At 44.8% G+C, this 27,899-nt stretch overlaps 1 protein-coding gene across 1 annotated transcript; it reads right to left on the bottom strand.

Annotated features, from left to right (window-relative positions):
• Positions 1-3,664: 3,664 nt before the first annotated feature.
• Positions 3,665-27,899, bottom strand: TAP2 (transporter 2, ATP binding cassette subfamily B member). Its single transcript, XM_078387538.1, has 12 exons — positions 27,811-27,899; positions 26,492-26,989; positions 23,909-24,023; positions 22,139-22,269; positions 20,600-20,805; positions 19,371-19,568; positions 15,722-15,850; positions 13,976-14,164; positions 13,113-13,286; positions 8,376-8,535; positions 5,620-5,756; positions 3,665-4,454 (listed from the first exon to the last, which is right to left on the bottom strand). Exons 2-12 carry the CDS (start codon positions 26,973-26,975, stop codon positions 4,263-4,265), a joined length of 2,115 nt encoding a protein of 704 aa, XP_078243664.1. The 5' UTR covers positions 26,976-26,989; positions 27,811-27,899; the 3' UTR covers positions 3,665-4,262.

The following is a 27,899-nucleotide window of genomic DNA, read 5'->3' as shown; positions in this document are numbered from 1 at the left end:
TAACCCAGATAATGTGGTCGCAGACCTTGAGCCAGACATTATGGAGAGTGAGGTCAAGCGGGCCTTAGAAAGCTTGTCTAACAACAAGGCCAGTGGAGGTGATGGCATTCCAGTCGAACTATTTAAAATCTTAAAAGATGACGCTGTTAAGGTGCTACATTCAATATGCCAGCAAGTTTGGAAAACTCAACAGTGGACAGAAGACTGGAAAAGATCAATCTACGTCCCAATCCCAAAGAAGGGCAGTGCCAAAGAATGCTCCAACTACCGTACAATTGCACTCATTTCACACGCTAGCAAGGTTATGATCAAAATCCTCCAAGGTAGGCTTCAACAGTATGTGGACCAAGAACTCCCAGAGGTACAACCTGGATTCCGAAAGGGCAGAGGAACTAGAGACCAAATTGCTAACATGTGCTGGATTATAGAGAAAGCCAGAGAGTTCCAGAAAAACATCTACTTCTGCTTCATTGACTATGCAAAAGCCTTTGACTGTGTGGACCACAGCAAACTATGGCAAGTCCTTAAAGAAATGGGAGTGCCTCACCACCTTATCTGTCTCCTGAGAAACCTATACGTGGAACAGGAAGCAACAGTTAGAACTGGATATGGAACAACTGATTGGTTCAAAATTGGGAAAGGAGTACGACAAGGCTGTCTATTGTCCCCCTGCTTATTCAACTTATATGCAGAATACATCATGCGAAAGGCTGGACTGGAGGAATCCCAAGCCGGAATCAAGATTGCCAGAAGAAATATCAACATCCTCAGATATGCAGATGATACCACTCTGATGGCAGAAAATGAGGAGGAATTAAGGAACCTTGTAATGAGGGTGAAAGAGGAGAGTGCAAAAAAAAAAATGGTCTGAAGCTCAACATCAGAAAAACTAAGATGATGGCCACTGGTCCAATCACCTCCTGGGAAATAGAAGGGGAAGACATGGAAGCAGTGACAAATTTTACTTTCTTGGGCTCCATGATCATTGCAGATGGGGACAGCAGCCACGAAATTAAAAGACGCTTGCTTCTTGGCAGGAAAGCAATGACAAACCTTGACAGCATCCTAAAAAGCAGAGACATCACCTTGCCAACGAAAGTCTGCATAATCAACACTATGGTTTTTTCCTGTAGTGATGTATGGAAGTGAGAGCTGGACCATAAAGAAAACTGACCGCCAAAGAATTGATGCTTTTGAATTGTGGTGTTGGAGGAGGCTCTTGAAAGCCCCTGGACTGCAAGGAGAACAAACCTATCAATTCTAAAGGAAATCAACCCTGAGTGCTCACTGGAAGTACAGATCCTGAAGCTGAGGCTCCAATACTTTGGCCATCTCATGAGAAGAGAAGACTCCTTGGAAAAGACCTTGATGTTAGGAAAGTGTAAAGGCAAGGGGACAACAGAGGATGAGATGTCTGGACAGTGTCTGCGAAGCTACCAGAATGAATTTGACCCAGCTCCGGGAGGCAGTGGAAGATAGGAGGGCCTGGCGTGCTCTGGTCCATGGGGTCACAAAGAGTCGGACACGACTAAACGACTAAACGAAACAAAACACCTGATCTCTCCAGCTGTGTCCAGGATATTTGTGACAATTAGTCATGATGCTGTCACCAACTGTGGCCGTGCCTGTCTTCACTTGGTGCCACCATTTTGTCTTCCCTTCTCTTGGCCCAGCTGGACCGGCATAAAATGGCTTCTGTTCCAACCACATTTCTCCCCAGAACGCTTCTGTTCTGATCCGGAGGCTTGCTTTGGGCAAACCCCGTAAGAGACAAAGACAGAAATGAAAAGTAGCATCTGCGCACCAGTTACAGCATTTCCTCCAACATCAGACCAAGAAGAGGGGTCTCTATGGGTGGCTGGCACCCTGTAAGGTTGGCAGGCCAGAAGGCCCAGCCACCTATGTTGGCAGAGGCGGGTGCAAAAGTGCCTCTCGTATGCATATACGACTGTGCATGCATATACGAGAGGCACTTTCATATACAGTGGGGTCTCTACTTAAGAACTTAATCCGTATTGGAAGGTGGTTCTCAAGTGGAAAAGTTCTTATGTAGAATCTGCATTTCCCATAGGAATGCATTGAAAACCATTTAATCCGTATCTGCTCTTTTCCGTCCATAGAAACTAATGGGAAGCTGCTATTCCGCCTTCGACCACTAGAGGGGGATAGTTTTTCTTTTTTTCTTAGGTCAGGGAACAGTGTTAAAAGCACTTCTGACGAAGCTAATTTTGAAGCAATGGACTGAAAACCAATTAATCCATTCTGGCTGTTTTTTTGTTATGTAGAGGTGCGTTTGTACATTGAAGCAGTAGTTCCCATAGGAACTAATGCAAAGCTGGTTAATACGTACTCTACCACTAGGGGGAGAATTTTTTTTAACCTAATTTGACCTAAGGTTAAAAAAAGAGCAGGAAAGGTTTTTTTTCCTGTTCTTATCTAGGATTTCTGTTCTCAAGTAGAAGCAAAATTTAGCAAACAGAGCTGTTCTTAAGTAGAATTGTTCTTAAGTAGGGACGTTCTTAAGTAGAGACCCCACTGTAGGGGTAAGTAGGCATCCAGGCGTCCCCACAGACCCCTTCTGCCTCTGGCAAAGAGGGAGGCAGGCAGGACACAACACGTACGGAAGTCTCAAATAAGGACCAAGGTTGTTTTTTTTTAAATGTCTGTATTTTTATTAATAAGCAAGCTTCCTATACAGTCTTTTTTTACAGACAAAAGTAATTTCCTCTGGCAAAACTCTGGTCTGAGAATTAAAAGCTGATTTGGAGGGGGAAATGCCAATTCCAGGTTCAGCCTCTTTGCATTTCAACAAATTGTAAACACCTGATTGCTCCAGCCATGGCCAGGATGTTTGTGGCAAGTAGTCACAATGCTGTTGCTGCTTTTAAAATTCATCAGGGATGCCTGTGTCCATGTTCACTTGGTGCCACCATTTTGGATCCCCTTCTTTCTGCTCAGCTGGACCAGCATAAAATGGCTTCTATTCCAACCACATTTCTCCCCAGGATGCTTCTGTTCTGACCAAGAGGCTTGCTTTGGGCAAAGTCCGTAAGAGACGAAGACTGGAACGGAAAACTGCACCCATGCACCAGTTATGTTGGTGGCCTTGGGAACGAAAACAGCGGGGAGCCATTTTCTACAGCCGGCAGCCATTTTGAAACCCGACGATCAGCTGTTTTCTGATTGTCGTAGAGCGAAAATCGGTTCCTGAAGTAGGGAACCATCATCGTCAAGCGAAGTTTTCCTATTTAAAACATCGTTCAGCGATCGAAAAAGCGATTACAAAAAACACATCGTCAAGCAATTTCCTCCTCTAACGAGGTAATCATCAAGCGGGGCACCACTGTATGTCACTGATCTATAAAATACTATTAGATTTAGAAAGCTGCTCAGTATTAGGCTTAAAAGGTGCATGGGCAATGGATCTCGATTGTGGAATATCATGAAATGCAGACAAAGTGCATGGCTGGTGCTACTTAATATATTTGAAAATGGCAATTAAAATGTGCTGTTATGACCCAATAACCTTCTTGTGGGTGGTAGCTGGACAGGTGTTTCCCAGACAATGAATGGCTGGTTTAGGCGGCGGTGTTGGGACACTGCTCGGTCAGAGGTATCGATTCAAGATGTCCATCAAGCAAGAGAACATAAAACCAAAACACCATTTTGATTTGCTGTAGTTTTCTTTCCTTCCATTTATTACACAGATGATGAAAATGCAAGGCCTACGTCTACACACTTAACAGACAGAATAACCTTTTAAGTTGAATTCCATGAATAATTCTTATTCTATTCCTTGCAGTAACTTCATTAAAATCTTTTTCTTATATTGACAAGGGAACACACTGTGTGTTACTTTCTTCTGTCTTTTTCTGGAACAAGCTGTAAAAGTCAGTGTTCAATAGAAAATTTATTATTATTGTCCTGTAATTACTACCTATATAAAATAAAGAGGGGGTGGGGGAAAAGAAAGAAATCAGGCAACTCTTTTTCCTCTAGTTTCTCCTCAAGGGCAAAAAAGGGCATTTCTAATTCAGCCTCCCAGACACTCCCCCCCCAAGTTGCACAAACTGGCCACCGGTATTCCTTAGCCTCCGTCACGTTCATGCTGCTCACGATGCCAGTCCATAAGACGGGCCAGAGAGCGGGCCTCGTTGGCCAGACTGCACTCCAAACTGCAACACAACAAAACAAACAACCTAAAAAGTCCCAGGTATCTGATATTCCACATTCAAGACGAGGTTCTTCACACCTTCCAGAAGTCACTCCGCGCCGCTCCTCTGCACCAGCCGGTAGTAGGTCCCCCTCCGTCCCATCAGCTCGGGGTGGCTCCCCTCCTCGACAACCTCTCCGCCTTCCAGCACCACGATCTTGTGGGCGTTCTCCACCGTCTGCATCCGGTGAGCGATCACCAGCACCGCCCGGGCCTGGCGGTTCAGCACCGACCGCTGGATCTAAGGGGAAGGAAGGGCTTGGTCGGGACTCTGGAGTTTCCTGTGGCTCCTGGCCAACCCCTAACACCCAACACACCTTCCACATTTTGTCGTACGTTGACTTTTAGTGTGCAATTATACAGGGCAAGAGAGGAAAAATGTGTGCCCAGGGGGCATAGATTGGCCTATGAATCGACCGAATTGTGAGTCCAGATCACAAAGAGTTTTTTTGAGGGAACGACTTCCTCATCCCAAAGCCTGCTCCCCACCAGTTGTAGGGAGAACAGGGAGAGGGAGGAAGCTCAAATATGAGCTCCCGAGTAGAGTTTGGGGATAACAGTGGGTTTCCCTGCTGTGCTTCCAGCACTCCTTCCCAGGGCAAGAGGAATCCCCACAGCTACCTCCCACCTCTGCTCACCCCGGACACATCCTCTTTGGAGAGGGAGACACGGGACACATAGAGCTTCCCTGACCCAAGTGCTGGTTGCCAAAACATCCCTGCAGATGGGTGCGGGATAACCAAAAACATTCGGGCAGCTTTGCCCTTTGGCTTATCAAAGACCCGCGCAGAAGTGGAGAAACTGTGGGTCAACCATGGAGTGGACACCTGGGTCTGTGAATGTCTGATGCCCTTGGCTGTGGCCATGACCTCAAGGGTGTGTCCATGTTGTCCCCTATGTTTTCTCCCCCACAGAGGAAGGTATCTGAGATGGAGGAGCCACCTCTAATCCCAAATCAGTTCTTCCATCCCTAACGAGACTTTGGCCAGATCTTCCAAATATTTCACATGGATAATCACCCCTGCAAGGCAGGCCAACGTTTAGGAGGTGTATTCTACTAGTGGATACTCTGAGAAATTACTTAATTACTTCTTACATTTGACATGCATTATTTCTATTTCTATCCTGCTGGAAGGTGGTGTGGCTGCCTTTGGAAAGTCTTAAAGGCACACTAAATACATATTTTAATTACAAATCAAAGACATAGGTCATCATCTTGTTGGTAGTCTCAAAGAGAGTAGACCAATGGATCAGTGGGATTTACAGAAGTGTCGCTGTGCCATTCAAAAACTGATTCAGTGGGCCTGCTGTAGTTAGGGCCTCCAAATAACATTTGGGCCACATTCTTAGCAGGATCTGGACTCGTACGTGTAAGACACAAACGTACACCCCACATCCCTACTCACAGCAGCTTCGCTCTCCACATCCAGGGCACTCGTGGCTTCGTCCAGCACCAAGACCTTGGGGTTCCGGATCAGGGCCCGGGAGATGGCCAGGCGCTGCTTCTGTCCGACAGACAGCTGGCCTCCCTTTTCCCCAACATCTGCAAGAAAGGGAGGAGGAGATGGGAAAAGGATCAAGGAAGAATTAGAAAGTTTTTTTTTTCCTCTTCACAACAATGATGGTGGTGGACAGAGGAGAGTAAACGAAAGGGAAATGGGTTCACAAGAAAGGAAGGGGCCTGAAAAGCAGTCCCTGTGTTATTTTGGTTGGATGAAGGATGCTGAAGGTCTTCCAGAATTAGAAATGGAGAGGAGTACCACGAGAGCCGCTGTACTTTCAACAGAGAACTCAAATCTCCAAACACAAACTCAAGGTACATAACAACTGTCTCTTGCGGACATGCCACTAGGCGGGCCAGGTGTCCCCAGGTTGCTGAACCATCTCTCCCAACCTTCTTTAGGGCATTGCGCTGGGATCTGGGTTGGGCCGCCGATAAGCCAGGCCGTGGCCCAAACTAGGCCGAGCTCCTGTTCGGAAAAAAAGCTCCCAGCAAGCCCTGGGGCAGGAACAGGAAGCTTGAGCAGAGGTAGGCCTTGGTAAGCCTCAAAGCCTTCCAGCTGGCCATAATTTAGATCTTCGTAAGGTGTCTGCCTATTACACAGATCTCCCAAAATGAAGTAGAATGGGGTTTGTACTTCCCCCAAAAAATCCACAACTCTAACTACTAGGTTTTGTGCATCTCAAAATCTCAGACACACTAGCCCTCCTTTTAAAAAGTAAAATCTCAAAGCAAGTGATACTGGCCCCTCTCCAGGTTTTCTTGGGTGATGAGGATTATTTCCTGGATCCAGTCCAATCTGTGTTCTGACTGGTACTGCTTGAGTGCACTGTGTTCAAGTCGTTCTGTTCCTAACTGGCCATCTAAGATGGCAGTCAATTCCGTACATCTTGTGGGCAGGTGTTCCAAAGGTTAATCCTATATGCTAGGAGGACACAGGCCCTTTGGCCTGTACCCCTCCCGTCCTGGGAATATCCAGTGGGTAAAGGTAACAATTTCCCTTGACAGTTAGTCCAGTCGTGTCCAACTCTAGGGGATGCTGCTCATCCCCATTTCCAAGCCATAGAGCCAGCGTTTCTCTGTAGACAGTTTCCCTGGTCACGTAGCCAGCGTGACTAGAGTAGACACGGAACACTGTTACTGTAGCGGAATGCAGAAAGGTGATGTCATTCCTGCCTGTCCATCACAGCAGCTAAAGGGGAGGAGCCTAGGATAGAGTAGGAGGGGCGGAGTTAGAGTGACAGTTAGAGGGAGTTGAAGGACAGTTAGAGACACAGAGTTAGGGAGAGGTAGAAAGAGTCAGGGACCAGAAGAAGTACAGAGAGTGTTAGGGTTTAGGAACAGGTTAAAGAGGTTTAGGATAGAATATTGAAAGTAAAACTCATGTGACAAGCAGGAATGTACGCATAAGCATAACAAGAGAGATACAACATTGATAGTAAAGTGATTGACTACATGATCTTAAAAGTATTAACACCTGAACCAATTCACATGTGATTTTCCCGTTGAATAATAATAAAAGAATACTTAATCAATCATAAACCCCAATTCCTGAAGTGTATGACCTTTTGGGGTGGCAGTTCCTGTGTGGGACCTGAAGTGGTATTAAGAGAATACCTGGTGGCAGCGAAAAGGGTGTGTTTACCTGTGTGGAGCCCAAGGAAATAGGGGCCACAAAAGGGGATCGCCACAGTTACCTTCCCACCCTAGTGGTACTCATTTATCTACTCGCATTTACATGCTTTCGAACTGCTAGATTGGCAGGAGCTGGGACAAGTGACGGGAGCTCCCTCCGTTGCGTGGATTCGATCTTACGACTGCTGGTCTTCTGACCCTGCAGCACAGAGGCTTCTATGGTTTAACCCGCAGCGTCACCATGTCCCCGTCAGTGGTGTAGGTCAGTGGTTCTTAATGTGGGCGATAATGTCCCCCAGGGGCGATTTCATTTTTCAGGGGGGCGGTAGAACGAAAAGGGGCGGCATGGGGGCGATGGAGCAGAAGGGGGCGGTAGGGGGGCGCTGGAGCAAGCCAAACCTGTGAAGGTGGCTGCAGCCAGGGTGCTGGCAGTGGATCTGGTGCTGCCGCCGCCAGACGATCCCACTCTTTCTGCTTGCCACATCTCGCCATTCTCCCTTAGGGGAGCACTGAATGCGGATCGGGTGGAAGGAAAGAGTCTCTTGGGTCCCTGTCCTCGCCCAGTGAAGCTCTGCCTCGCACCCAGGTGGGGAGGGAGAGACAAGTCCCATTTGTCTGTCCTGCCTTCCCACCCACCTTCCCACCCGTTGCAAGGGAAGCGCGGAGAGAAATGGGACGTTTTGGGGTGGCGCAGCATCTCTTTGGGTGGGATCACAAATGCACTGCAGAAAGTCAGCTGCTCCTCTTTCTCCCTGAATTTAAGGAATTGAATTCAGTCATTGAATTTAAGTGTCTTTAATAAATAAATAAATATGATATCATAGCCGCGGGAAGGGGGGCGATGATAACTTCCTCAATGGCACAAAGGGGCGTTTCTTTCAAAAAGGTTAAGAACCACTGGTGTAGGTGGTAGCGTTTCATGACATTGGACGAGTGTGCCAAAAGCTGAGAGAGTTGCATTTTCAGGAAACAAGAACGGAATTTTAGAAAGCCTTCAATGGGAGGAAGGGAAGCAATTTGGCCCACCTGCATTAAAGCCTCCTTCAAACTCATGGATGAATCCCAAGGCGTCGGCTTCTTCTGCCGCAGCCCTCACTTCCTCCAGGCTACAGTTCTCCAACCCGTAAGTGATATTGTCCCAAATGGAGCCCGAGAAGAGGATGGGCTCCTGACCCACCAGCGCCACCTGCAGGAAAGAGGAGGGACAGCCATTAGGAACTCCCTACTGGGAAATCCTGTCAGGACAAGCAGCGCTCTTGAGGCAGGGATGGGCTGTGGCCATCATGCAGACTTTCCAGGCCATCCTCTTGGACCAAGAGCAGTGAGCCTTTACAGCTTGAGCATATTCTGCCCCATTGCTCTTCCATTGCTTTTATGTGCTCTGAAATGGCTTCTGAGTCTTGGAGATCTGATGAATTAATGACCTCCAAAAACATAAAGACTTGCAAACTCAAGGCTGGGTCTTCCTTTACTGAGTCCATCCATCTCCCCTTTGGTCTTCCTGTTGACTGCGTCATCCCAAGGAGGGTGTATTGTACATCCCAACACAAAACACAGTTTTCTCCCCAGGGGCATTTAGAGGACTCTGTGAAGCCTCTAAAAAGCTACTCTGGGTGTGCATTAAGTCCAAGGGCTGCACTTTGTCCATCCATTCTGTGCTACTTCATTTTTTTGGCTTTGTGCATATACCATTTTATTCATGCAGGCATTTAAAATCTCTATATACAATGGCTGTCAGCATTGACGGAAATCTTGTTCATATAATTATGTCCACTAAAGACTGATGACATCATCAGCAGGAGCAATTTTTCTGAAATTAAAAACATTCCCTACTTTTGTTCCACAGCTTTTGTGTAATCTCTTTCATGGCATGGAATCCTTGGGAGCTAAAGGGCAGAAAGAGGAAGTCCTCAATTAGCTAAATTAACTGCCATCAGGACGATATTCCCAGTTACAACCATTTTAGGAAATTAAAGTCTTCCCCCTCTCATCCCGTGGCTCCCAGAGTTTCCACACGGCGAAAAGGAAAACACAGAAGCGGGGGAGCATCAGGACAGAAAAAGAAGTTACTTACCTGTAACTCTGGTTCTTCAAGTGGTCATCTGTGAATTCACACTAATGGGTTTAATCTGAGCTTGCGCAGAGGTTACTGGAATGTTCTAGAGTTTAAGATACACTCGCAAGGACTGCCCCCCCAGTACATGTGGTCCACCTGTCCTTGCAATTACCTCAGTTCTCAAAAGGCCACCACTGAATCAAATAAAATAGACATGATGGACAGAAGGAGGATGGGCAGGAAGTATGAATTCACAGATGACTACTCAAAGAACCAGAGTTACAGTTAAGTAACTTCTCTTTCTTCTTCGTGGTCTCTGTGAGTGCACACTAATGGGTGAAAGATGAAGTAGGTCTATGATGGGGTCGAAGGCCTCAATCTCGTTTTGGAACAGTAAAGTAGAGGGAAAAGAACCCTGGATCATCTTCTCTTGGGATGAGATATGATATTGTTTCCTTTGAGATGAGGGATTGTATTTCCTGTTCCAAGACATTTGATGGTGTTGTTAGAACTATTCTTGGTGGTGGTAGAGAGATGAATTCTATTGCATAGTTGGTGGCTATTATAGAAAGGACCCAAGAATCTGTCCTGATAGATGCCCAGGATTGAAAATGGACTGCGAGGCAGGGCTTGATAAGGTCACTTTCTTTGACTGCAGCTCCCACAATTCTCCTAACCAGCCTAGCCATAGGTCAGAATCCTCTGATGTCAGAATGAGGTCACAACCCGGAGAGGTTCTGTTTCTCTGCAAACTGAGAGGCAGTTAACAGTCTGGCTGAGCCTTCAACTGGTCAGGATGGATCTTCCTGTTAGGTCAAGATGAGGGTTGGAGGTGGGCTATATGACCTGTTTACAGCTATGGTGTCATAGTGCAGTGGTTCTTAACCTTTGTTATTCGGATGCTTTTGAACTGCAGCTCCCAGAAACCCCAGTCAGGACAGCTGGTGGTGAAGGCTTCTGGGAGTTGAAGTCCAAAACTCCTGAGTAACCCAAGGTTAAGAACCAGTGTCATAGTGGATAGAGTGCCAGGCAGGAATTCAGGAGGCCTTCAGCGAGGATCCTAGAGGAGTGGGCAGGAGCTTAAAAATTACTTTATTTTGAAAAGCTTCAAGGCCCCTTTGTACTAATAGTCAACCACCCATTTTCTGTAAAGATGCTCCTGAAATTATTAATTCCTTATTTTCAATTAAGCTATTGATAGGGAAATATGTCCTGTGACTCAGGATATCACATTTCAGGTAACGCGTGATTCCCAGGATTTGGGATCTGTGCCTTAGCTTTTCTACAGGAAGCAGGTTTTCGGGTCATGCTAAAGGTTTCTTTGGGGATTGTTACAAAGGCTGGTTGTGGAGCCAAAGGTTGGGAGTTGGATTTCCCACTGTGCCTTGAGGGAGGAAGAGCTGGCCTGTGTCGCCTTGGGCAAGGTCATCACATACCAAGCAGAGCTTGAAAAAAGATGCTTTCTTTGACTGGAGCTCTCACAGTTCTCCTAACCAGTCAGAATCCTCTGATGTCAGAATGAGGTCACAATCTGGTCTGTATCTCTGCAAACTGAGAGGCAGTTAACAGTTGGGCTGAGCCTTCATCTGGTCAGCATGGAACCTCCTGTTAGGTCAAGATGAGGGTTGAAGGTGGGTTTTATGACCTGTTGACAGGTATGGTGTCATAGTGGATAGAGTGTCAGGCAGGAATTTAGGAGACCCTGAGTGAGGAACCTAGAGGAGTGAGGAGGACCTTAAAAAATAACTTTATTCTGAAAAGCTTCAGTAGAAAGAGCATGATGTCTCTTGTGAGAGAACTTGTGAGGTCTTGGTACCGAAGGAGGAGGAATGGTATTGTCTTCTGATGACTGGTCACACACCTGCCCGGGTTGGTAACGAGGCAGAGATGGTGAATTGGAAGAGTCAGAAGGATAGCAGTATGCATACTGAAGATGCTCGGGTGTGATAAAATATCTGGTATTGGATTGCCAGTATTGGTGCAAGCGATGGCGGTACTGTTTGGGCGGAGGCTCATAACAGATAGGAGGCTCGTAACAGTGACTTGTTTGGGACAATGGTATTGAACCAGGGAGCCACGTCATGCCGACAACCCCATTTGTAATGGAGGTTGTGGAGGCTCAGCATCAGATCGGCCAGTCTCCGATGTATGGTGAGTTTGCGTGGAGGTAAAGGATTAGGTAGGATGGAAGATGAATCCAACTCACACGCGGAAAGAGAGCAACCCCTGGACTTGGGGCTCGAACAGGCTGAATACAGGAGGATTGTCACCTCAGCTGAAGTATTAGCCCACAATGGAGACTGGGCAAGAAGACGAGAGGGTGGTTTGCCAGATGGAGGAAGAATGGAACCATGGTCCAAATCGAGATCTGTAGTTGGTTGGTCTTGGGTAGGGAGTGGTTGTTGGCTAGGAACCTGAGAGTCAGTAGATGGTTTCTTTGGTTTCTTTGACTTGGACCGGCCTGATTTTGAAGGAAGCTTTGGTATCAGGGTCGATCCCGAGGACTTATTCTTGGAAGAGGATTTCGATTTCGGGCGTGACAATGATGTTTTCCAGAGAGGTAGTGGTGATGTCAAAGGAAGCTGGCAGTGGTTGAGAGATCTGCGTCTCGTCCATAGTTGTTGGTGGAGGGTGCATGTATTGTTCCCAGAGGAATGACTTTAGATGTTGTTGGCAAAATTTTAAGCCTTGCTTTGTAAAATTCTTACAGAAAGAGCAGGAAGCTGGTTGATGGGATTCCCCAAAACAAAATAAGCAACAATAGTGTCCGTTGGAGAGAGGGAGTTTATTTGGGCACGAAGTGCACCTTTTGAACGGCCCTGCAGGGGCCATAAAAGGCGGGAAGGGGGAGGGGGAAGGGAGGCGGTAAAAGAAAAAAGGGAGATCGGATCAAAAGTTGTCTCACAGATTATGATCCTTTATCTCTTGTACTGTAATGATTCTTTTATTTGACTGTGTCTTTTTAGCTAAGAAGAGATCACACACGGAGCTCGTTGAGAGATGAAACCTCAGCGGCAGCAAAAAGGAACTGAGGCAATTGCAAGGACAGGCAGACCATATGTACTGGGGTGGTGGTCCTTGCAAACGTATCTTGCTCTAGAATATTCCGGAAACCTCTGTGCAAGCGCAGATTAAACCCATTCATGTGCATTCACAGATGACTACAAAGAAGAAACAGGAATTGTTCGATTTACAGAAAATTGCCCTTGCTGACAATTCAGGGTAGACAGATAGGTAGACAAAATTTCAGACTGTTAAAATTATTTATATTTTTCCATTCTCCTTTTAAATCTCCCCATTTTTGGAGCTTTTTAGTCCCTGTCTGACACCTGATCCATTTCTGGATATAAAAGTTGTTTGGTTTTAGCTGCGCTTTTTGGTTCCACCCCATCCTGACACCGATGTGTTACAGTGTAAATAATAAGAAATAGGTCGGCTCTTGGAAAACCTACTGCATCACCCATAATTCCATGTGGGTTGGGGGATTCTGAGAGAGGATGTCCCAAAAAAATAAATTTTCTGTGCTGTGAAACAAAGATATTGAAGATTTCAGAGCCCAACCCATGTCTCACAGTGTCCATTTTGTAAGATAACCAAACTGGCAAAACTAACTAACCAAGTTACTTCATTCAAGACAAGGCCCACCTAAGAGAGGTTCCGAACGTTTCTCAGGTGGTTCTCATCCGCCACACCTGGCGCCTCCTCACCTGCCGGTGGAGGTATTTGTGTTCATATTCCTGGATCGGGACCCCATCCAGCAGGATCTCCCCGGACTGAGGCTCGTAGAACCGCTCCAGGAGGGCCACGCAGGTACTCTTGCCGCTGCCGTTCAGACCCACCAGCGCCGTCACTTCCCCGGGGTGCAGCTCAAAGGAGACGTTCTGGAGCAGAAGAGAGCAAAAGAAGGAGAAAATCTCCGGCAACTAGAGAAGATGCCTTTTTCTCCCAACCACCAGATCTCCCACCCGCCACAAGAAGCAACAAGAAGCATCACTGTGCTACAACAGATATGGGACAAAAATGTGGAAGAATTGATTGCTGGAGTTATGTAGGTATCTTTACTTCAGTTAACAGCAAGAGGTAGCCGTTACAGGACTCAGAGTACTGTCTGATGTTTCTCCCGTCCTTTCTGACATTTAGAGAAACGCATGAACTAAATAAAACAGCTGTCCCCAATCTTGGGTCCCCAGATGTTCTTGGACTAAAACTCCCAGTCTGCTACTAGTTTCTGAACTATTTCAGCTTCCCTTTACACTTCAATAAGGCAGGTTTCTAGCCCTCAAGGTTAGGTAAATGAAACTGCCTGCAAATCCGAGGGACAGGTAGTCAAACTGTGCGACTTTGTGTTTGCTTCCTTTCGTGTATAATCTCTTCTGTTAGCAATAAAAACTGTCAGGTTGAAATAACCGGACATATGCAAAAAATTTTAACCCACAGAAGTTACACAGAATTTTTTTACACTGGCTAATTTTTTTTCCAAAGACCTGCATTTTTCTCAGCTAATATCATTTTGCATACTTTCCGAATTATGGGTAATGAAAGGCTGCACTTTCAACTTTATACACCCTACCTTTAAGACCTGGATGTCAGGGCGAGAAGGATAAGAGAAGGACACATTTCTGAATGAGACGAGCCCGTGGAGGAAGTCCGGGGCCAGAGTCCCCTCTGTGCGAACGGACGGCTCCCGGTGAAGATACTCGAACACCTTCTCTGCAGCACCCACGTTGCTCAGCACGTCTCCGTACATATACATTAGGGTCTGGAAGAGGGTGATAAAAGGGCAAAGCCAAAATGAATGAATATTTAGCCAATACCTGAATTTATTTTATCATTCAAAATGTGGACATTAATTTTTTTGTTATGATGCTCCGTCAAGTCACCTCTGATGTATGGTGCCCCTGTGAATGAGAGATTTCCAAAATGTCCCATCCTCAATAGCCCTGCTCAGCTCTTGGAAGCTCAAGCCTGTGGCTTCCTTAGGAAGTCTATCCATCTCATATGTGGGCCTTCCTCTTTTCCTACCTTCTCATGATGTGCCTGAAATAGGACAGTCTCTGTTTTCTACATTTTTGCCACCATAGATAATTCAGGCTTAATTTGATCTAGCACCCACTTGTTCATCTTCCTGGCAGCACAGGGGATCCGCAAAGCTCTCCTCCAGCACCACATGCCAAATCAATCAATTTCATGAAATAATATATTCAAATTAATATAATGTTATTCATTTTTGTTTATATTTGAATAATCTATTGTTCTTAGCTTGTAATATTGTGCTTATAGTGCCTTGGGTCTTGGCGGGGCAAACGTATTTTAATATATATAATAAAATAATTCAAATCTTGAATCTGGATGATGATGCACGAACTTGTGACCAGGAGGTAGCTGGGATTCTCTCTGTGTTTCTAAATGAGACCCTGGGGGGAAATGACATTTTCCCAATGGGCTATGTATGAGATTGTGCAAGAATGTAAGACAAAAAACGGACAGACTAACAGCGGTTTCCTGGTTGAATGAATGGCAAAAAAAAAACCTTGAGAATTCATAGCTAGATTTACCTAGTGTCCTGTATTCTCACACTCTGAAATGTCAAGCCAACATACAGCAAACATATGGACACATGGAGGGAAGTGTACATAGAGATAGGTGGCCAAGGGAAAAAGTGAACAGGAAAAGGGCTTTTTCGAAAAATGTGCATATTAAACATATACATGTATGAAAATGGCATGTATTTGGGGTAAATGGCAAATAGAACTCTTCTGACTTTTCAGTTGGAGTTCATTTTTTAAAGGAATGTCTACGCTGGCTTGGGCACGTTGTGAGAATGGCTGATGGTCGGATTCCAAAGGATCTCCTATATGGAGAATTAGTGCAGGGAAATCGCCCCAGAGGGAGACCACAGCTGCGATACAAGGATATCTGCAAGCGGGATCTGAAGGCCTTAGGAATAGACCTCAACAGATGGGAAACTCTGACATCTGATCGTTCAGCCTGGAGGCAGGCGGTACATCACGGCCTCTCCCAATTTGAAGAGACCCTTGTCCAGCAGGCTGAGGCAAAGAGGAAGTCACAAAGGAAGCAAAACCAGGGAGCTGGACAGGGGACAGACTGGATTTGTCTCCAGTGTGGAAGGGATTGTCACTCTCGAATTGGCCTCCTCAGCCACACTAGACGCTGTTCCAAGTCCTCCATACAGAGCACGCTACCATAGTCTTTCGAGACTGAAGGATGCCTACTACTAGGGTTACAAATGGAAATAGGGTGGAATTAACTAACAGGTAAGTGAGAAATGAAAACCGACGGATTCAACAATTTGTACCTCCACATGGTGCCCCACTTCCATCTGGTAGAGAACGAAGGAGACCAGATTTCCTTTGGTGATGAGGCCAGCGAGGATCTGCTGGTACCCGCAGTGAAGCAGGATCAGCTTCAGGCCCAGCTGGAGGATCTGGAAAAAAGAAAAGGGTGAAATCGGAGCTCAGAAACTAGAAAGTTAATGTTAAAAATTAGTTTGTGCCTCTTACTCACGGCTGAGTTTGACAAGTTACTCTTCACAGTTTTTCACTGCCATGTTTTTTAAATACATGCTCCTTTGCTTGTTGTCATTTTTTTATTTGCAAGAGGGACTTTGGAGTCAAAATCAAATGGCATAAAAGATTTTAAAATTCCTGTATTTAACAATGTACTTAAAAAAATCATGAAAAAAGATACACTCCATAACTTATTAAGTCAATAGAGGAAGGATGGGTGGCTTCAGTGGGATCAAGAGTCAATTTTCATACAACAGTATTTTACTAGTGGCCAAAATCCACTTTCTGACATAATTTGAGAGCGCACCTTTTGCCGACCAATTGCTGCAAGTTATGGATTCAGGGCAGACGCTACTAGTTGCACAGTGAGTTTCGTGACTTGGGAGGCAACGAAAACAATCTGTACTGATATCCATGAAGATTCTCAGTCATCCAAGTGTGGTTATCTGGAAGCTAAGTCATGGCAACTGGACTGAAAGAAGTCCAGTTGCCATGACTCAACTTCCAGATATCTACACTGATAAACTTCACCAATTTGCTGCCAAAAATCACGCCACCATTTGTGTTACACTGGCAATAGGATTTTGGCCAAGGCAACTTCATAAATTTTACTCACTCACAATCCTTTGGAAATAGATTTTTAGAAAGATCCCAACAAATTAACAGTGTCCCGAAAAACCGGCTTTGCATTGACAACGTAGTGCTCTGTTTAAATGACCTAATGTAATAATTAAACGTCGTTTTCCAGCTATTCTCATTGTTTAAAATATTAGGTGTGCACTTCCGCTCTCTTGACTGCCTGAGAAGGTGGCCCATTTACGTCCTGAAACAGGACTTCCTTCATACTGAAGTAACAGTTTCCAGTGAAAACAAAAGAAAGCCACACTCCAGGAACTAAACAGGCACAAGCACAAACAAACCTCCTTCACAAGAATTCCTTGCACATTATGACAATTTTATGTAAAACGGAGCAAGGAAGAGTCTCCAGCAAACTTGGAAATAACTCATACTCCCGAAGCAAACATGCTAATGGAAGACTGCTTTATGCAATTCAGCCAACTAAGGGTGTGGTTACATGTGAGGGGGAAAACTATTTTTGAATTCGGTTTAGCATATTTGAAATCAGTTTAGAAAATTACACGACGCACAAAGGAGCATGGCTTTTTTTTTGCCTAGCATGGTTTTTTTTGTTTGAAAGTGAGGTATTTTACTCGGCGATGAGGAGCTTGTTTAAATTGCTTCCGAAATCAATCTATTTTGAATTGTTTTGGCATACTTGATGGCCTCTGTCAGTGTAAATTGTGTCTGTGGGGTCTGTCAAGTAATGGATGCCATGATGGTGGGTTGAAAACCTTGCAATCCAATTTGAAAAGAGAGCTAGCAAAGAGAGAAAAGTTGGATGAGGGAAAGCATTGCCTAGAAGCTGCCGATTTTGTCTGGTCAGCTTCTCTTTGCCACCCATGGGTGTGCCTTCCCTCCTGCCAGTTCTGTCCCCCACCTTTCCTTCTCCACCCCACTCTTTATGTGTGTATCTCTGTGTTTGTGTGTGTGTTGGACTGGAGGGAAACCTTGCCGTCTGATCTGTTTTACTTTTTTTCCTATCTGTAATACTGTTCTAGTGCTATCTCGCTTTGAAAGAATTAAAAAAAACACACCAAATATTAAAAATAACACCACAGCAGTTATTTTGTATATCAACTGAGAGGGGCTACATGGGCTTTTAGAATAGTTCCATCTGTGGCTTTCTTCTGCACCCACCTGCCCTCGTGCTGGTTGTGAGAGGCAGCCAGCATGTGAATGGGTGGGTGCAGGACACAGCCTTAAAGGCAACGATTCTAAAAGCCTGTGTAGCCCCCTCAACAGATATACAATACAGTTTAAAAAGCTTTCCCAAGAGGATGCACATGCTGACCCCAAAACTATGAGACTACCATGTGATTTTAAACTGATCTCAAAACCCCCAAGCCATCTCCTGATTCATTTTCCCAGCGTAACTGCATTCTAAGGCACAAAAGCTGCAGTTTTAAGCAACAAGAAAGCGATAAAGAAGGCTTAACTGTAAATTAGCTAATACTGAACTGGGTGCTTCATTGCTCATATGAAGCTGAGCAAGAGACTGAAAAGCGGTATCACCAATTTTCGGCAGAAAATCATGTTGGCAAGGCTTTTAATAATATTTCTGAGGGGCTACAAAAGAAGGCATAGGCAACTTACAGCTAAACATGAAGGTTATTAGGTTGCCTACCCCTGCAAGCAGGGACTTCATGCTTCCCACTTGTTCCATTGTTTTTACAACATGACATTGTTTGGTTGCTGCCTTCTACCAAAAGTAACTAAGGGACTTGTAACTTGTTGCTTCTCAGCTCTGAGCCTCTCTTGGCACTGCATGACCACCTCGTCTTCTCACCCTCTTTATACATCCTGAAGAATCAGCTGCATTCCCAGTTTTAACCTGTCCACCATATTGGCACAGGGACGTGGTAGTGCTGCAGGTTAAACCGCAGAAGCCTCTGTGCTGCAAGGTCAGAAGACCATCAGTTGTGAGATCGAATCCACATGACGGAGTGAGCTCCCGTCGCTTCTCTCAGCTCCTGCCAACCTAGTCGTTCAAAAGCATGTAAAAATGCGAGTACATAAATAGGTACCACCTCAGTGGGAAGGTAAAGGCATTCCGTGTCTAGACGCACTGGCCACGTGACCATAGAAACGGTCTAGAGACAAACACTGTCTCTACAGCTTGGAGACGGGGATGAGCACCGCGCCCTAGAGTCGGACACGCCTGGACTAAATGTCAAGGGGACCCTTTACCTTACCCTATTGGCACACATCCACATCACGAGAAGGTAGGATTCTCTGGAAAAGGCAACCGTACTAGGAAAGGTGGAAGGCAGCAGGAAAAGAAGTCCAAATACGAGATATATTAAATTGCCAAAGGAAGCCATGGGCCTGCGTTTGCAACAGTGGAGGGGGGCTGTTGAGAACAGGACATATTGGAGCTCGCTGGTTCATAGGGTCACCGTAAGTCGGAGGCAATTTGATGGCACCTAAACAACAACCCTAAAAATTCACATGGGAGTTAAGAGCCATGTGGAAGGAAATACAGGGAGGAGATTTGTGTGTGCTAAAGCAAGTATTCCAGTTTTGGCAAAATACATCTAAGAGAGCTTTGAAGGAACTGTTTCTGGCTACCTAGAAAGATCTCACATTAGAATTCTAGGGTATTAAATCCGTTTGTGCTTTTGCTCCTGAATCTCTCCACATCTCCATCGTTGCTAATAAACCGAATACTCCAAGTTTGACCATAGTCCAGAAGGACACGGTAAAACTGCAAATACTGTCCTTGAGAAGGAAAATAATGAAATAAATGGTTACGAAAAGATGGAAGAACCCTCATCCGAAGAACTGTCTTCTTTTCTGCGCGGGACAAGAAGAACTCACCCTTCGGACGAGCAAGTAGGCGGTCCTCTCCAGATCTCTCTGGTTCCTCAGCTGCTGAGTCTTCTTCAGCGTTGTGTCGTAGCGCTCGGACTCCTCCTCTTCGGTGGCAAAGCCGCGCACCGTCTCGATGGAAGAGACGGTCTCACGCACCACCTCCCCGGAGTGCGCAACAGAGTCCTGGATCGCTTTCAGCAAAGCCTGGAGAAATCAGGAAGAAGATCCGTTCGGGATTTATTTTAGGGTGCTCCCACATGGTGAAGACTGTGGGAGCTGGCGGTGACATACCCAAATATAAATCCAAATGACTTCTGCTTCAGTATAAATGAAGAAATACTTCTACACTGGTTGTAGAACGCAGGTTGTGAGCATATGCAAATTAAGATGTTTAGTATAAGGGTGGCCAGGCAAAAATATTTTGAATAAAATAAAACAGACAGACAGACAGACAGATAGATGTTTTCAAACAGCATCTCTGAAGCCTAGTATCAAGACTGCTGAAATGCTGGACAGGGTTCAAAGAAGCCACAGTGAAAAGTCAGTTCAAATTCTGGTTTCTCTCCTAAATCAAACAGCCACTTAACCACTGCTGCAGCTGAGGTGTGGCCCTGAGAAGACTATTTTATTATTATTTGGTTTTGCATGCTTATTGTTTTTAATCACTAAGTTGCATGACCACCTTGTCTTCTCACCCTCTTTATACATCCTGAAGAATCAACTGCATTACTGTGTTTATTTCTTTTTCCCAGAGTATTGACTCACCAGTAGTTGAGTGGGGTACAAGTTAAATAAATAAATAAATAAATAAATAAATAAATAAATAAATAAATAAATAAATAAATAAATAAATAAATAAATAAATAAATAAATAAATAAATAAAAGCATGCATACGTGGTCTATAAACTGTATTTGAGGCAGACTTTTTCAGAGTGGCATTTTTTAAAAGTTTGTATACTTATTGATCTTTGCCTTAATACTGCCTCTTTATTTATTGTTTGAAGTTTTAAATATTGTCTTTTAATGATGTCAACCAGTTAGACAACACAAGCATGTATCTGCATGTTTAAACATGTTTTCTCTGACAGACCAGAATGTTATATTTGTGTAGCATAGTATTCTGACCAATCAGAAAGCGTCTGAAGTCGGCCTAGCCATTATATAAGGCAAGAACTATATATTATATTTATTATTGCCCAAAGCCAACATGTTTTGCACCTGCTCCTGGGCATACCTTATGGCGGACATCGTAGAACTTCTGGACAGCCAGCATGAGGGGCGTCTCGATGAGGGTCAGGAGGGTCAAGCGCCACGAGACGCTGACCATGAACCCGTACAGCCCGACAACTTTGATCAGGCTGCGCAGGAAGACGTTGGCATTGAGCGGCACCGAGCGGCTCATCATGGTCGTGTCCGTGGACAGGCGAGAAGTCAAGTCCCCTGCGGAGCCACATGACAGGTTATTGGCAAGAGGAGACGAGGTTCACATAAGATGGAAAGATGACACAATGGGAAACTCTGGCGGTATGTATGCACAAAGTGTGTGTTAAGGAAACTAGAATTTGCACCTCCTAGACTCAGGGTTTGATTCAACATCAGGCAAGTAAAATCATATAAAAATACACCAGCTGTCATTTCCCTTGTAAATGCACCATATAAAGCATTTCCTACAAGTTAATTTTTATAGGATTAAGACTATGTCCATTTTATGTATGGAAAAACTGAGTGCAAAATGCTGTAGATAAAGCTTTCCAAAATCTGGCACATGACTAGGCTTGTAAGCATAAGCAGCAACTTAATTAATTAATTAGTAGCCATTCACTCCCGTGATGTATGCAATTACACCTGTGCCATTGTAAATCCACAAGACGCTTTTGGTCAATAAAGATAAATATTTTTAAATCATTCTGATAAGCAAAAAAAAAAAAAAGTTTTCAAATTTGTTTCTAAATCTCCAAGTAGAGGTAGCTTTTCTTTCTTTCTTTCTTTCTTTCTTTCTTTCTTTCTTTCTTTCTTTCTTTCTTTCTTTCTTTCTTTCTTTCTTTCTTTCTTTTTCTTCCTTTCTTCCTTCCTTCCTTCCTTCCTTCTTTCTTTCTTTCTTTCTTTCTTTCTTTCTTTCTTTTTCTTCCTTCCTTCCTTCCTTCCTTCCTTCCTTCCTTCCTTCCTTCCTTCCTTCCTTCCTTCTTTCTTTCTTTCTTTCTTTCTTTCTTTCTTTCTTTCTTTCTTTCTTTCTTTCTTTCTTTCTTTCTTTCTTTCTTTCTTTCTTTCTTTCTTTCTTTCTTTCTTTCTTTCTTTCTTTCTTTCTTTCTTTCTTTCTTTCTTTCTTTCTTCATTCCTGACTCAAGTTACAGTAGAACCTTGGTTTACAAACACCTCAGTTAATGTAATTTTCAGTTTACAAACGGAAATACATCAAAAATAATGCCTTGGTTTACATTTTTTTCCCACAGTACGAAGGAAGTTTCCCCAGGATGCATTGTGCCTGGAGGTTTACAGTGCCACCCCCATGGTATAGCAAACTGTGTTTCGGTTCACGATTTTTTTTGTATAGCATAACGTCCCGCAGAACGCATTAAATTCATTAACCGAGGTACTACTGTACACATGTCTCATTGATGATTTTTTAGGCTGGGATATCATCTTTTCAGTCTTAACCTCTGAGTATCATTTTCAGAAATTCCTCATACAGCAGAACTTATCATTCCTATTTTCAATTATTTCAGAAGTGCTACTCGAAGTGTGGAGCCCTGACTGGGGGGAGGGGGTCCCTCACCTGTTTTCACCTCTTGGAAAAAAGCCATGTCCTGCCGCACAAGGGACGAGAAGAGGAGGCCCCGCATCCGGATGATCATCCGGGAGATGGTGAGCATGAACAGCCCTCCACGGCAACCGGCAGAGAGAGAACTAGATGGGATGGGGCAGAGGAACGAAAACACACAGAAACACACAAAGAGAGAGAGAGAAGGAGAAAGGTTTAGGCTACCAGTCCCTGCAACCATTCTGCTCCTCCCAGAATGATGACAGGATGCAACCCAGCCAAACAGTTCACTTTTCTTTTTAAACCAGCAATGATAATTTTTAGTAACCAGTATTTTCTGCTAAAATGGCATTGAAGTTAATAACAATAATAGAAAAAGATGAAACTGTGTGACAACTCATCTGTGAATGTCCAGAGATTGCTCAAACGGATTACAAAATTAGACATGATAGACTGGCAAAATTAGTGCACTGGTCCTTATGCCAAATATATATATATAGCTTGCTAGCCTCCTAAAACCCATGGAAACATCAGGTAGAGAAGGTGTCAGAAAAGATCTTGTGGGATTTCTGGATCCAAACAGATAGACACCTTGAACATAACACACCGATCATGGTAGTAATAGAATGAAGAACTGTCTGGATCATTGACACTGCAATTCCATGGGATGCCAGGGTTGAAAACAAAGAATTGGAAAAACTAAAAAAGTACAGAGACCTGGCCATCAAAACATCTCACCTTTGGAAAAAAAACACTTCAGTGGTCCCCATAGTCATCGGGGCTTTGGGAACAATATCAATACATTTCCCACAGTACTATAAGCAGTTTAAGATCTCAGAAATCAGACCATCAGAGCTACAAAACCCAACAATATTAGGAACAGAATACATACTGTGCCGATACTTAATGGATACTTAGTTTTTTCGTCATGACTTGTATCTGTCAATACTGCCTGGTGTTTTAATAATAATAATAATAATAATAATAATAATAATAATAATAATAATAATAATAATAATAATAATAATAATAATAACAACAACAACAACAACAACAACAACAACAACAACATCAACATCAACAACAACAACAACAACACCATCAAGTCAATTCTGACTTATGGTTACTGTTTTTCAGGGTTTTCTAAGTACAGAGTACTCAGAAGTGGTTTCCTCTTCTCTTCTTCTGGGGGGGGGGGTCCCCTCGGACTGTACAGCGTGCCCAAGGCCACCCAGGCTGGCTCTGTTTTACAAGAGGCATGGTGGGGATTTGAACTCCCAACCTTTGGCTCAGCAGCCAGATACCTAAACCACTGAGCTATCAAGCCAGCAACTTTTGAGGTACTCAAGATTATTTCAGAATTCTCCCCAAACCATGGAAGTTATCCTAAAACATTATTTCCTTCACAGTGCATTTATGAGATGTTTTTTTTTCACTCTTAGGTTTACAAGGATGTGTAGCTTCAGCGCTTTCATATGTTTTACCACACACCAGCAGCTTATGGTGCATGTGTGTTTTTTGAAATCTGAAATGGAGTGGTAACTATTTTTTGGGTTTGGGCAATTGTAACTAATTACTTTCCAAATATGACCTTCTAAACTCTGCATCGCACACCAGAGGGATGTGACTTTAAGTTAAGATGGGCCCCAGGTCTTTTTCCCCCCTTCCCCAAAGACTATTTTACTCCAACCCCGCTCTTTAATTTGAATGCCAACCTTGATTCTAAAAGCCTGTCTGAAAACGAACAGTGAACTCCTCCTTCTTTATCCTGAGGGAAAAACTCACCTCCCAAGCGAAAACACAGCCACGAAAAAGATGGCCCAGAAGAAGGCATCCGAGTTGTATTTGGTGTTCAAGAGGTCAATCAGACGTCCCATGTAATAAGGGATGAGGGTCTCGCCTGCAGGCAGAGCACCGAGTAAGAGAGAGAGGACATAGAAGCAGCCTAGCGAGGCTCTGACAATTCGGTGTGGAATTTTGAAAGAGTCAAACTCGTAAATGGCTGAAATCCTGTTAGTTACTCCCACCAATTTATGGCCAGTGACACAACTTTCAACTAGGGCCATAATTCAGGCAGGCCACCGAACTCTGCACCAACGTTGCTGAAATTTAAAAGGTACCTACATATAAAGATCATACTGGCAGATGTTAGGAAAATAAATAGCAACACCTCCCAGCCCTATTCATTTTAGCTAAAAGCATAAACTTTCTGAATCATTTTCCTTTTTTGACTTGGTGGGGGTTCGCACCTATGCCTCAGAGCATGAAGTGGAGATGGGGGTCACTTGACACAAGGAACACAAATTGCTCGTTACGTTATGCCTTAGCTTTGAGCAGCAAATCGGTCCAAGTTAAGAAGATGGTCTAAGCATTTCTTCTCATACACAAATCGCATGAGACCTAGTGAACAATCGGAAACATCTACTCGTGACTTCTTAACTTGTGGAAATTCACCACTGAAATTTATGCTGCCAGTGTTATGCTGGTGGAAACATGCGACAGGATTCCAGTCAATATTATGTCTTTCTTATGGTTCCTCCCTCCGGATACAGCATTAGAGAGAAAAACAAACTGAAGCCATGCAATGATCATAGGCTTTAAAATTTCACCAAAAAATATGAAACGAGCAGGGAGTGGGGGTGGGGTGGAAGATGAGTGTGAACAGACACAGACGCATTTGAGTCATGCTAAGAGGGGATGGTATTGGCAGGTATCCAAGACAGAGGCGCCTTGGTGGCGGCACCCCAAATTCGGAAGTGCCTTGCAGAAAAAATCCAGTAAACTTGAAAGGGGTGAAATTCTTGGGAGGACGGGGCCCGAACAGATGACCTGAGATCACTGCTACCAGTCTGCCAAAAGTCTGGCTAGTATAACGTGCCGTCAAATCAGGTAGCCAGCTTAAGTCGCCTTCCATCTTTCCGAGGTCAGTAAAATGAGTGCCAAGCTTGTGGGGGCGGCGGCCCAAAATGCTCCTTGCATAATTATGTTGCAAAGCTCCCAGGGAGTGCTCTAGCGCTATGGGTGGTACAGTGGTGGCCCGCTTAACGAGCACTTCGTGTAACGACAAATCCGCATAGCGACGATTTTTTGCGATCGTTTTTGCGATCGCATAACAATGTTTTAAATGGTAAAAAATCACTTTGCGATGATCGGTAAGCTGTTTCGCTTACCGATTTTCGCATAGCGATGTTTTTAGAACAGCTGATCAGCGGTTCCAAAATGGCCACCGGGTAAAAAAAATGGCCGCCCGCTGTGTTTTCGCGCCCATTCCTCGCTTACTGGGCAGCGAAAATGGCCGCTGTATGGAGGATTTTCGCTTTAAGGTTAGTTATTTGCCCATAGGAACTCATTAAACGGGTTTTAATGCATTCCTATGGGCTTTTCCCCCGCATAGTGATGAATCCATATAGCGACGATTTTTGCTGCATGGATTATTGTCACTATGTGGGGCACCACTGTATATAAGTTGAAATAATCATAATCATAATCATAATAATACATTGCAATTCCAGGAGATACAAGAGATGAAAATAAAGAATTGGAAAAAATAACAAAGTACAGAGAGCTGGAAAACAAAACCTGTTGCCTCTGAAAGAAACACACTTCAGTGGTCCCCGTAGTCATTGGGGCTTTGGGAACAATATCAAGATATTTCACCCAGTACTATAAGCAGTTGGAGATCTCAGAAATCACACCATCAGTGCAACAAAAAAAGGGCAATATTAGGAACAGCATACATACTGTGTTGATATTTCACGGTACTTAAGCTTTTTGTTAAAATTGTATCTGTTATATAATACCAGTCAATGTTTTTATAATTTTAACTGTGCCTGGATTTTAATAATAATAATAATAATAATAATAATAATAATAATAATAATAAGAAGAAGAAGAAGAAGAAGAAGAAGAAGAAGAAGAAGAAGAAGAAGAAGAAGAAGAAGAAGAAGAAGAAGAAGAAGAAGAAGAAGAAGAAGAAGAAGAAGATAAACTGGTAACATGCATTTCATTCAAATCCACAGTGCCAATGTGAGGATTCGTTAGGAAGTCATGGCAAGAAGGAGGGGAAGGAGAGGCAGATGGCAAATTCCCAGAATTCACCAACCAGTATGGCCGGTGGCCACAGTAGTGGAGGAATTCTGATACATACTGTATGAGAACGGTGGAAGGCAGTAGGGAAAGAGGAACACCAAATACAAGATGGGCTGACTCCTGAAAGGAAGCCATGGGATTGAATTTATAAAAGGTGAGCGGGGCAGGTGAGGACCGGACCTTTTGGAGATCCCTCCTTCATACGGTAGCCATAAGTCAGAAATAACAGCACATGACAACAACAAAAACAACACATGCTCGCACACGGAGTCAACTCACCGACCACGGCCAGGGTGAAGAAAAGGAAGGCCCCAGCGATGTAGGGAGCATCGGAGCGGAAAAGCTTCACCACCTTCCACAGGGTCGCCGTGTCCCCCTCTTTGGACCCCCTTGCGCCATTCCCTTGTCCAAGAACCTGCCAGATGAGGAGGGCCAGCCCCACGGCCCCATAGCTCAGCAGCAGCCAGGCCCAAGGGGCTGAAGACAGGAGGAGAGGGGGGTCTCCAAACCAGTGCCCCACGGCCAGGTAGGAGGGGGGCAGGAGACTCACGGCGGCCACGGCCACGGGGGCGAGGTGGGAGGGACGACCCAGAGAGAGCAGCCCCCAGACCCCCAAAAGCACCAACAGGCGCACAGCGGCCTCCAGCCAGGCCGCCGGGACCCCCCACTGAGCCAGGGAGGGCCGCCCCAGATCCAGCAAGGAGAGCAGGAGGGCATCGCAGAGGAACAGGGGGGCAGCCAGGCGCAAGCCACGGGGCAGCATCGTAGTGGCAGAGCCTGTGGGGTGAAAAAAAGTGTGGAATGATGGGTTACATTATTGGGAAGAGGTTTAGCGCACATTTTTCTTGCCATAAAGCTAATCTTGCTGCTCCCTCATGACCGGCTGCCTCCTCCGACCCCCATTTTCGAGGGGGGGGAGACCCTCAAGGGATGCCAGTGAAAACCACCCCCTGGAAAGCTAGGCTAGCCTTGGGCAGGGGAGAGGGGCTGGCACTGTGCCCCATCTTGCCCTATAAGTCAGTGCGGTGGTCTTGGGAAAAATCTCCCTCCTCTCTCTGAGTTTCCATCTGTAAAATGGGTGCAAGACGCCCAGCTAGAACCGCCAGTATCCTGTGCGTGACTCATGACCATTCAGTTCTACTGAGTTTACTCCAGAGGTGCTGGGTGGTAGCTTTTCCAACCAGTTCAGCTGGGGATAATGGGCAGTGGAGTCCTAAACACCTTGAGGGCGCTACAGGGGAGGAGACCCGGCAGGAATAATGGCCACTGAAATCAATGGGATTTCAGATCTTTAGCCTGCACAGCTGCCCAGGGAATTCTGGGAACTATAGTCCAAAAACACAAAACTTCACACCAGTAGCCTACAAACCTCTGCATACCTGCTTCAGAGTAAGCCCCACTGAACAGGAGGGCTCTTACTTCTCTGAATTTACTCGTCCTGGCTTGTACGGTGGAACCGTGGTAGAAAAGCCTGCCTTTTTGGAAATTTATTAAGACTATTTCTAGAAATAAATATTTTTGCCTCTTTTTACCAGATTTCTTACCACCACCCACCCCCTCCCAAACTGATCCGCGATCCAACCCGGGTCCCCCTTTACCTTCAGTCCAGACCCTCCGATTAAAGATCCTCCCGACTGGGATCTCGAACGCGCTACTTTCGGTTTTGGAGGGGAAACCCCGCCTCCCC

This window comes from Pogona vitticeps, chromosome 2, assembly GCF_051106095.1.
Source record: "Pogona vitticeps strain Pit_001003342236 chromosome 2, PviZW2.1, whole genome shotgun sequence".
In the NCBI taxonomy this organism is placed as follows: domain Eukaryota; kingdom Metazoa; phylum Chordata; class Lepidosauria; order Squamata; family Agamidae; genus Pogona; species Pogona vitticeps.
The sequence above is the reverse complement of the archived record's forward strand: the minus strand, read 5'-3'. Positions and strand labels throughout refer to the sequence as shown.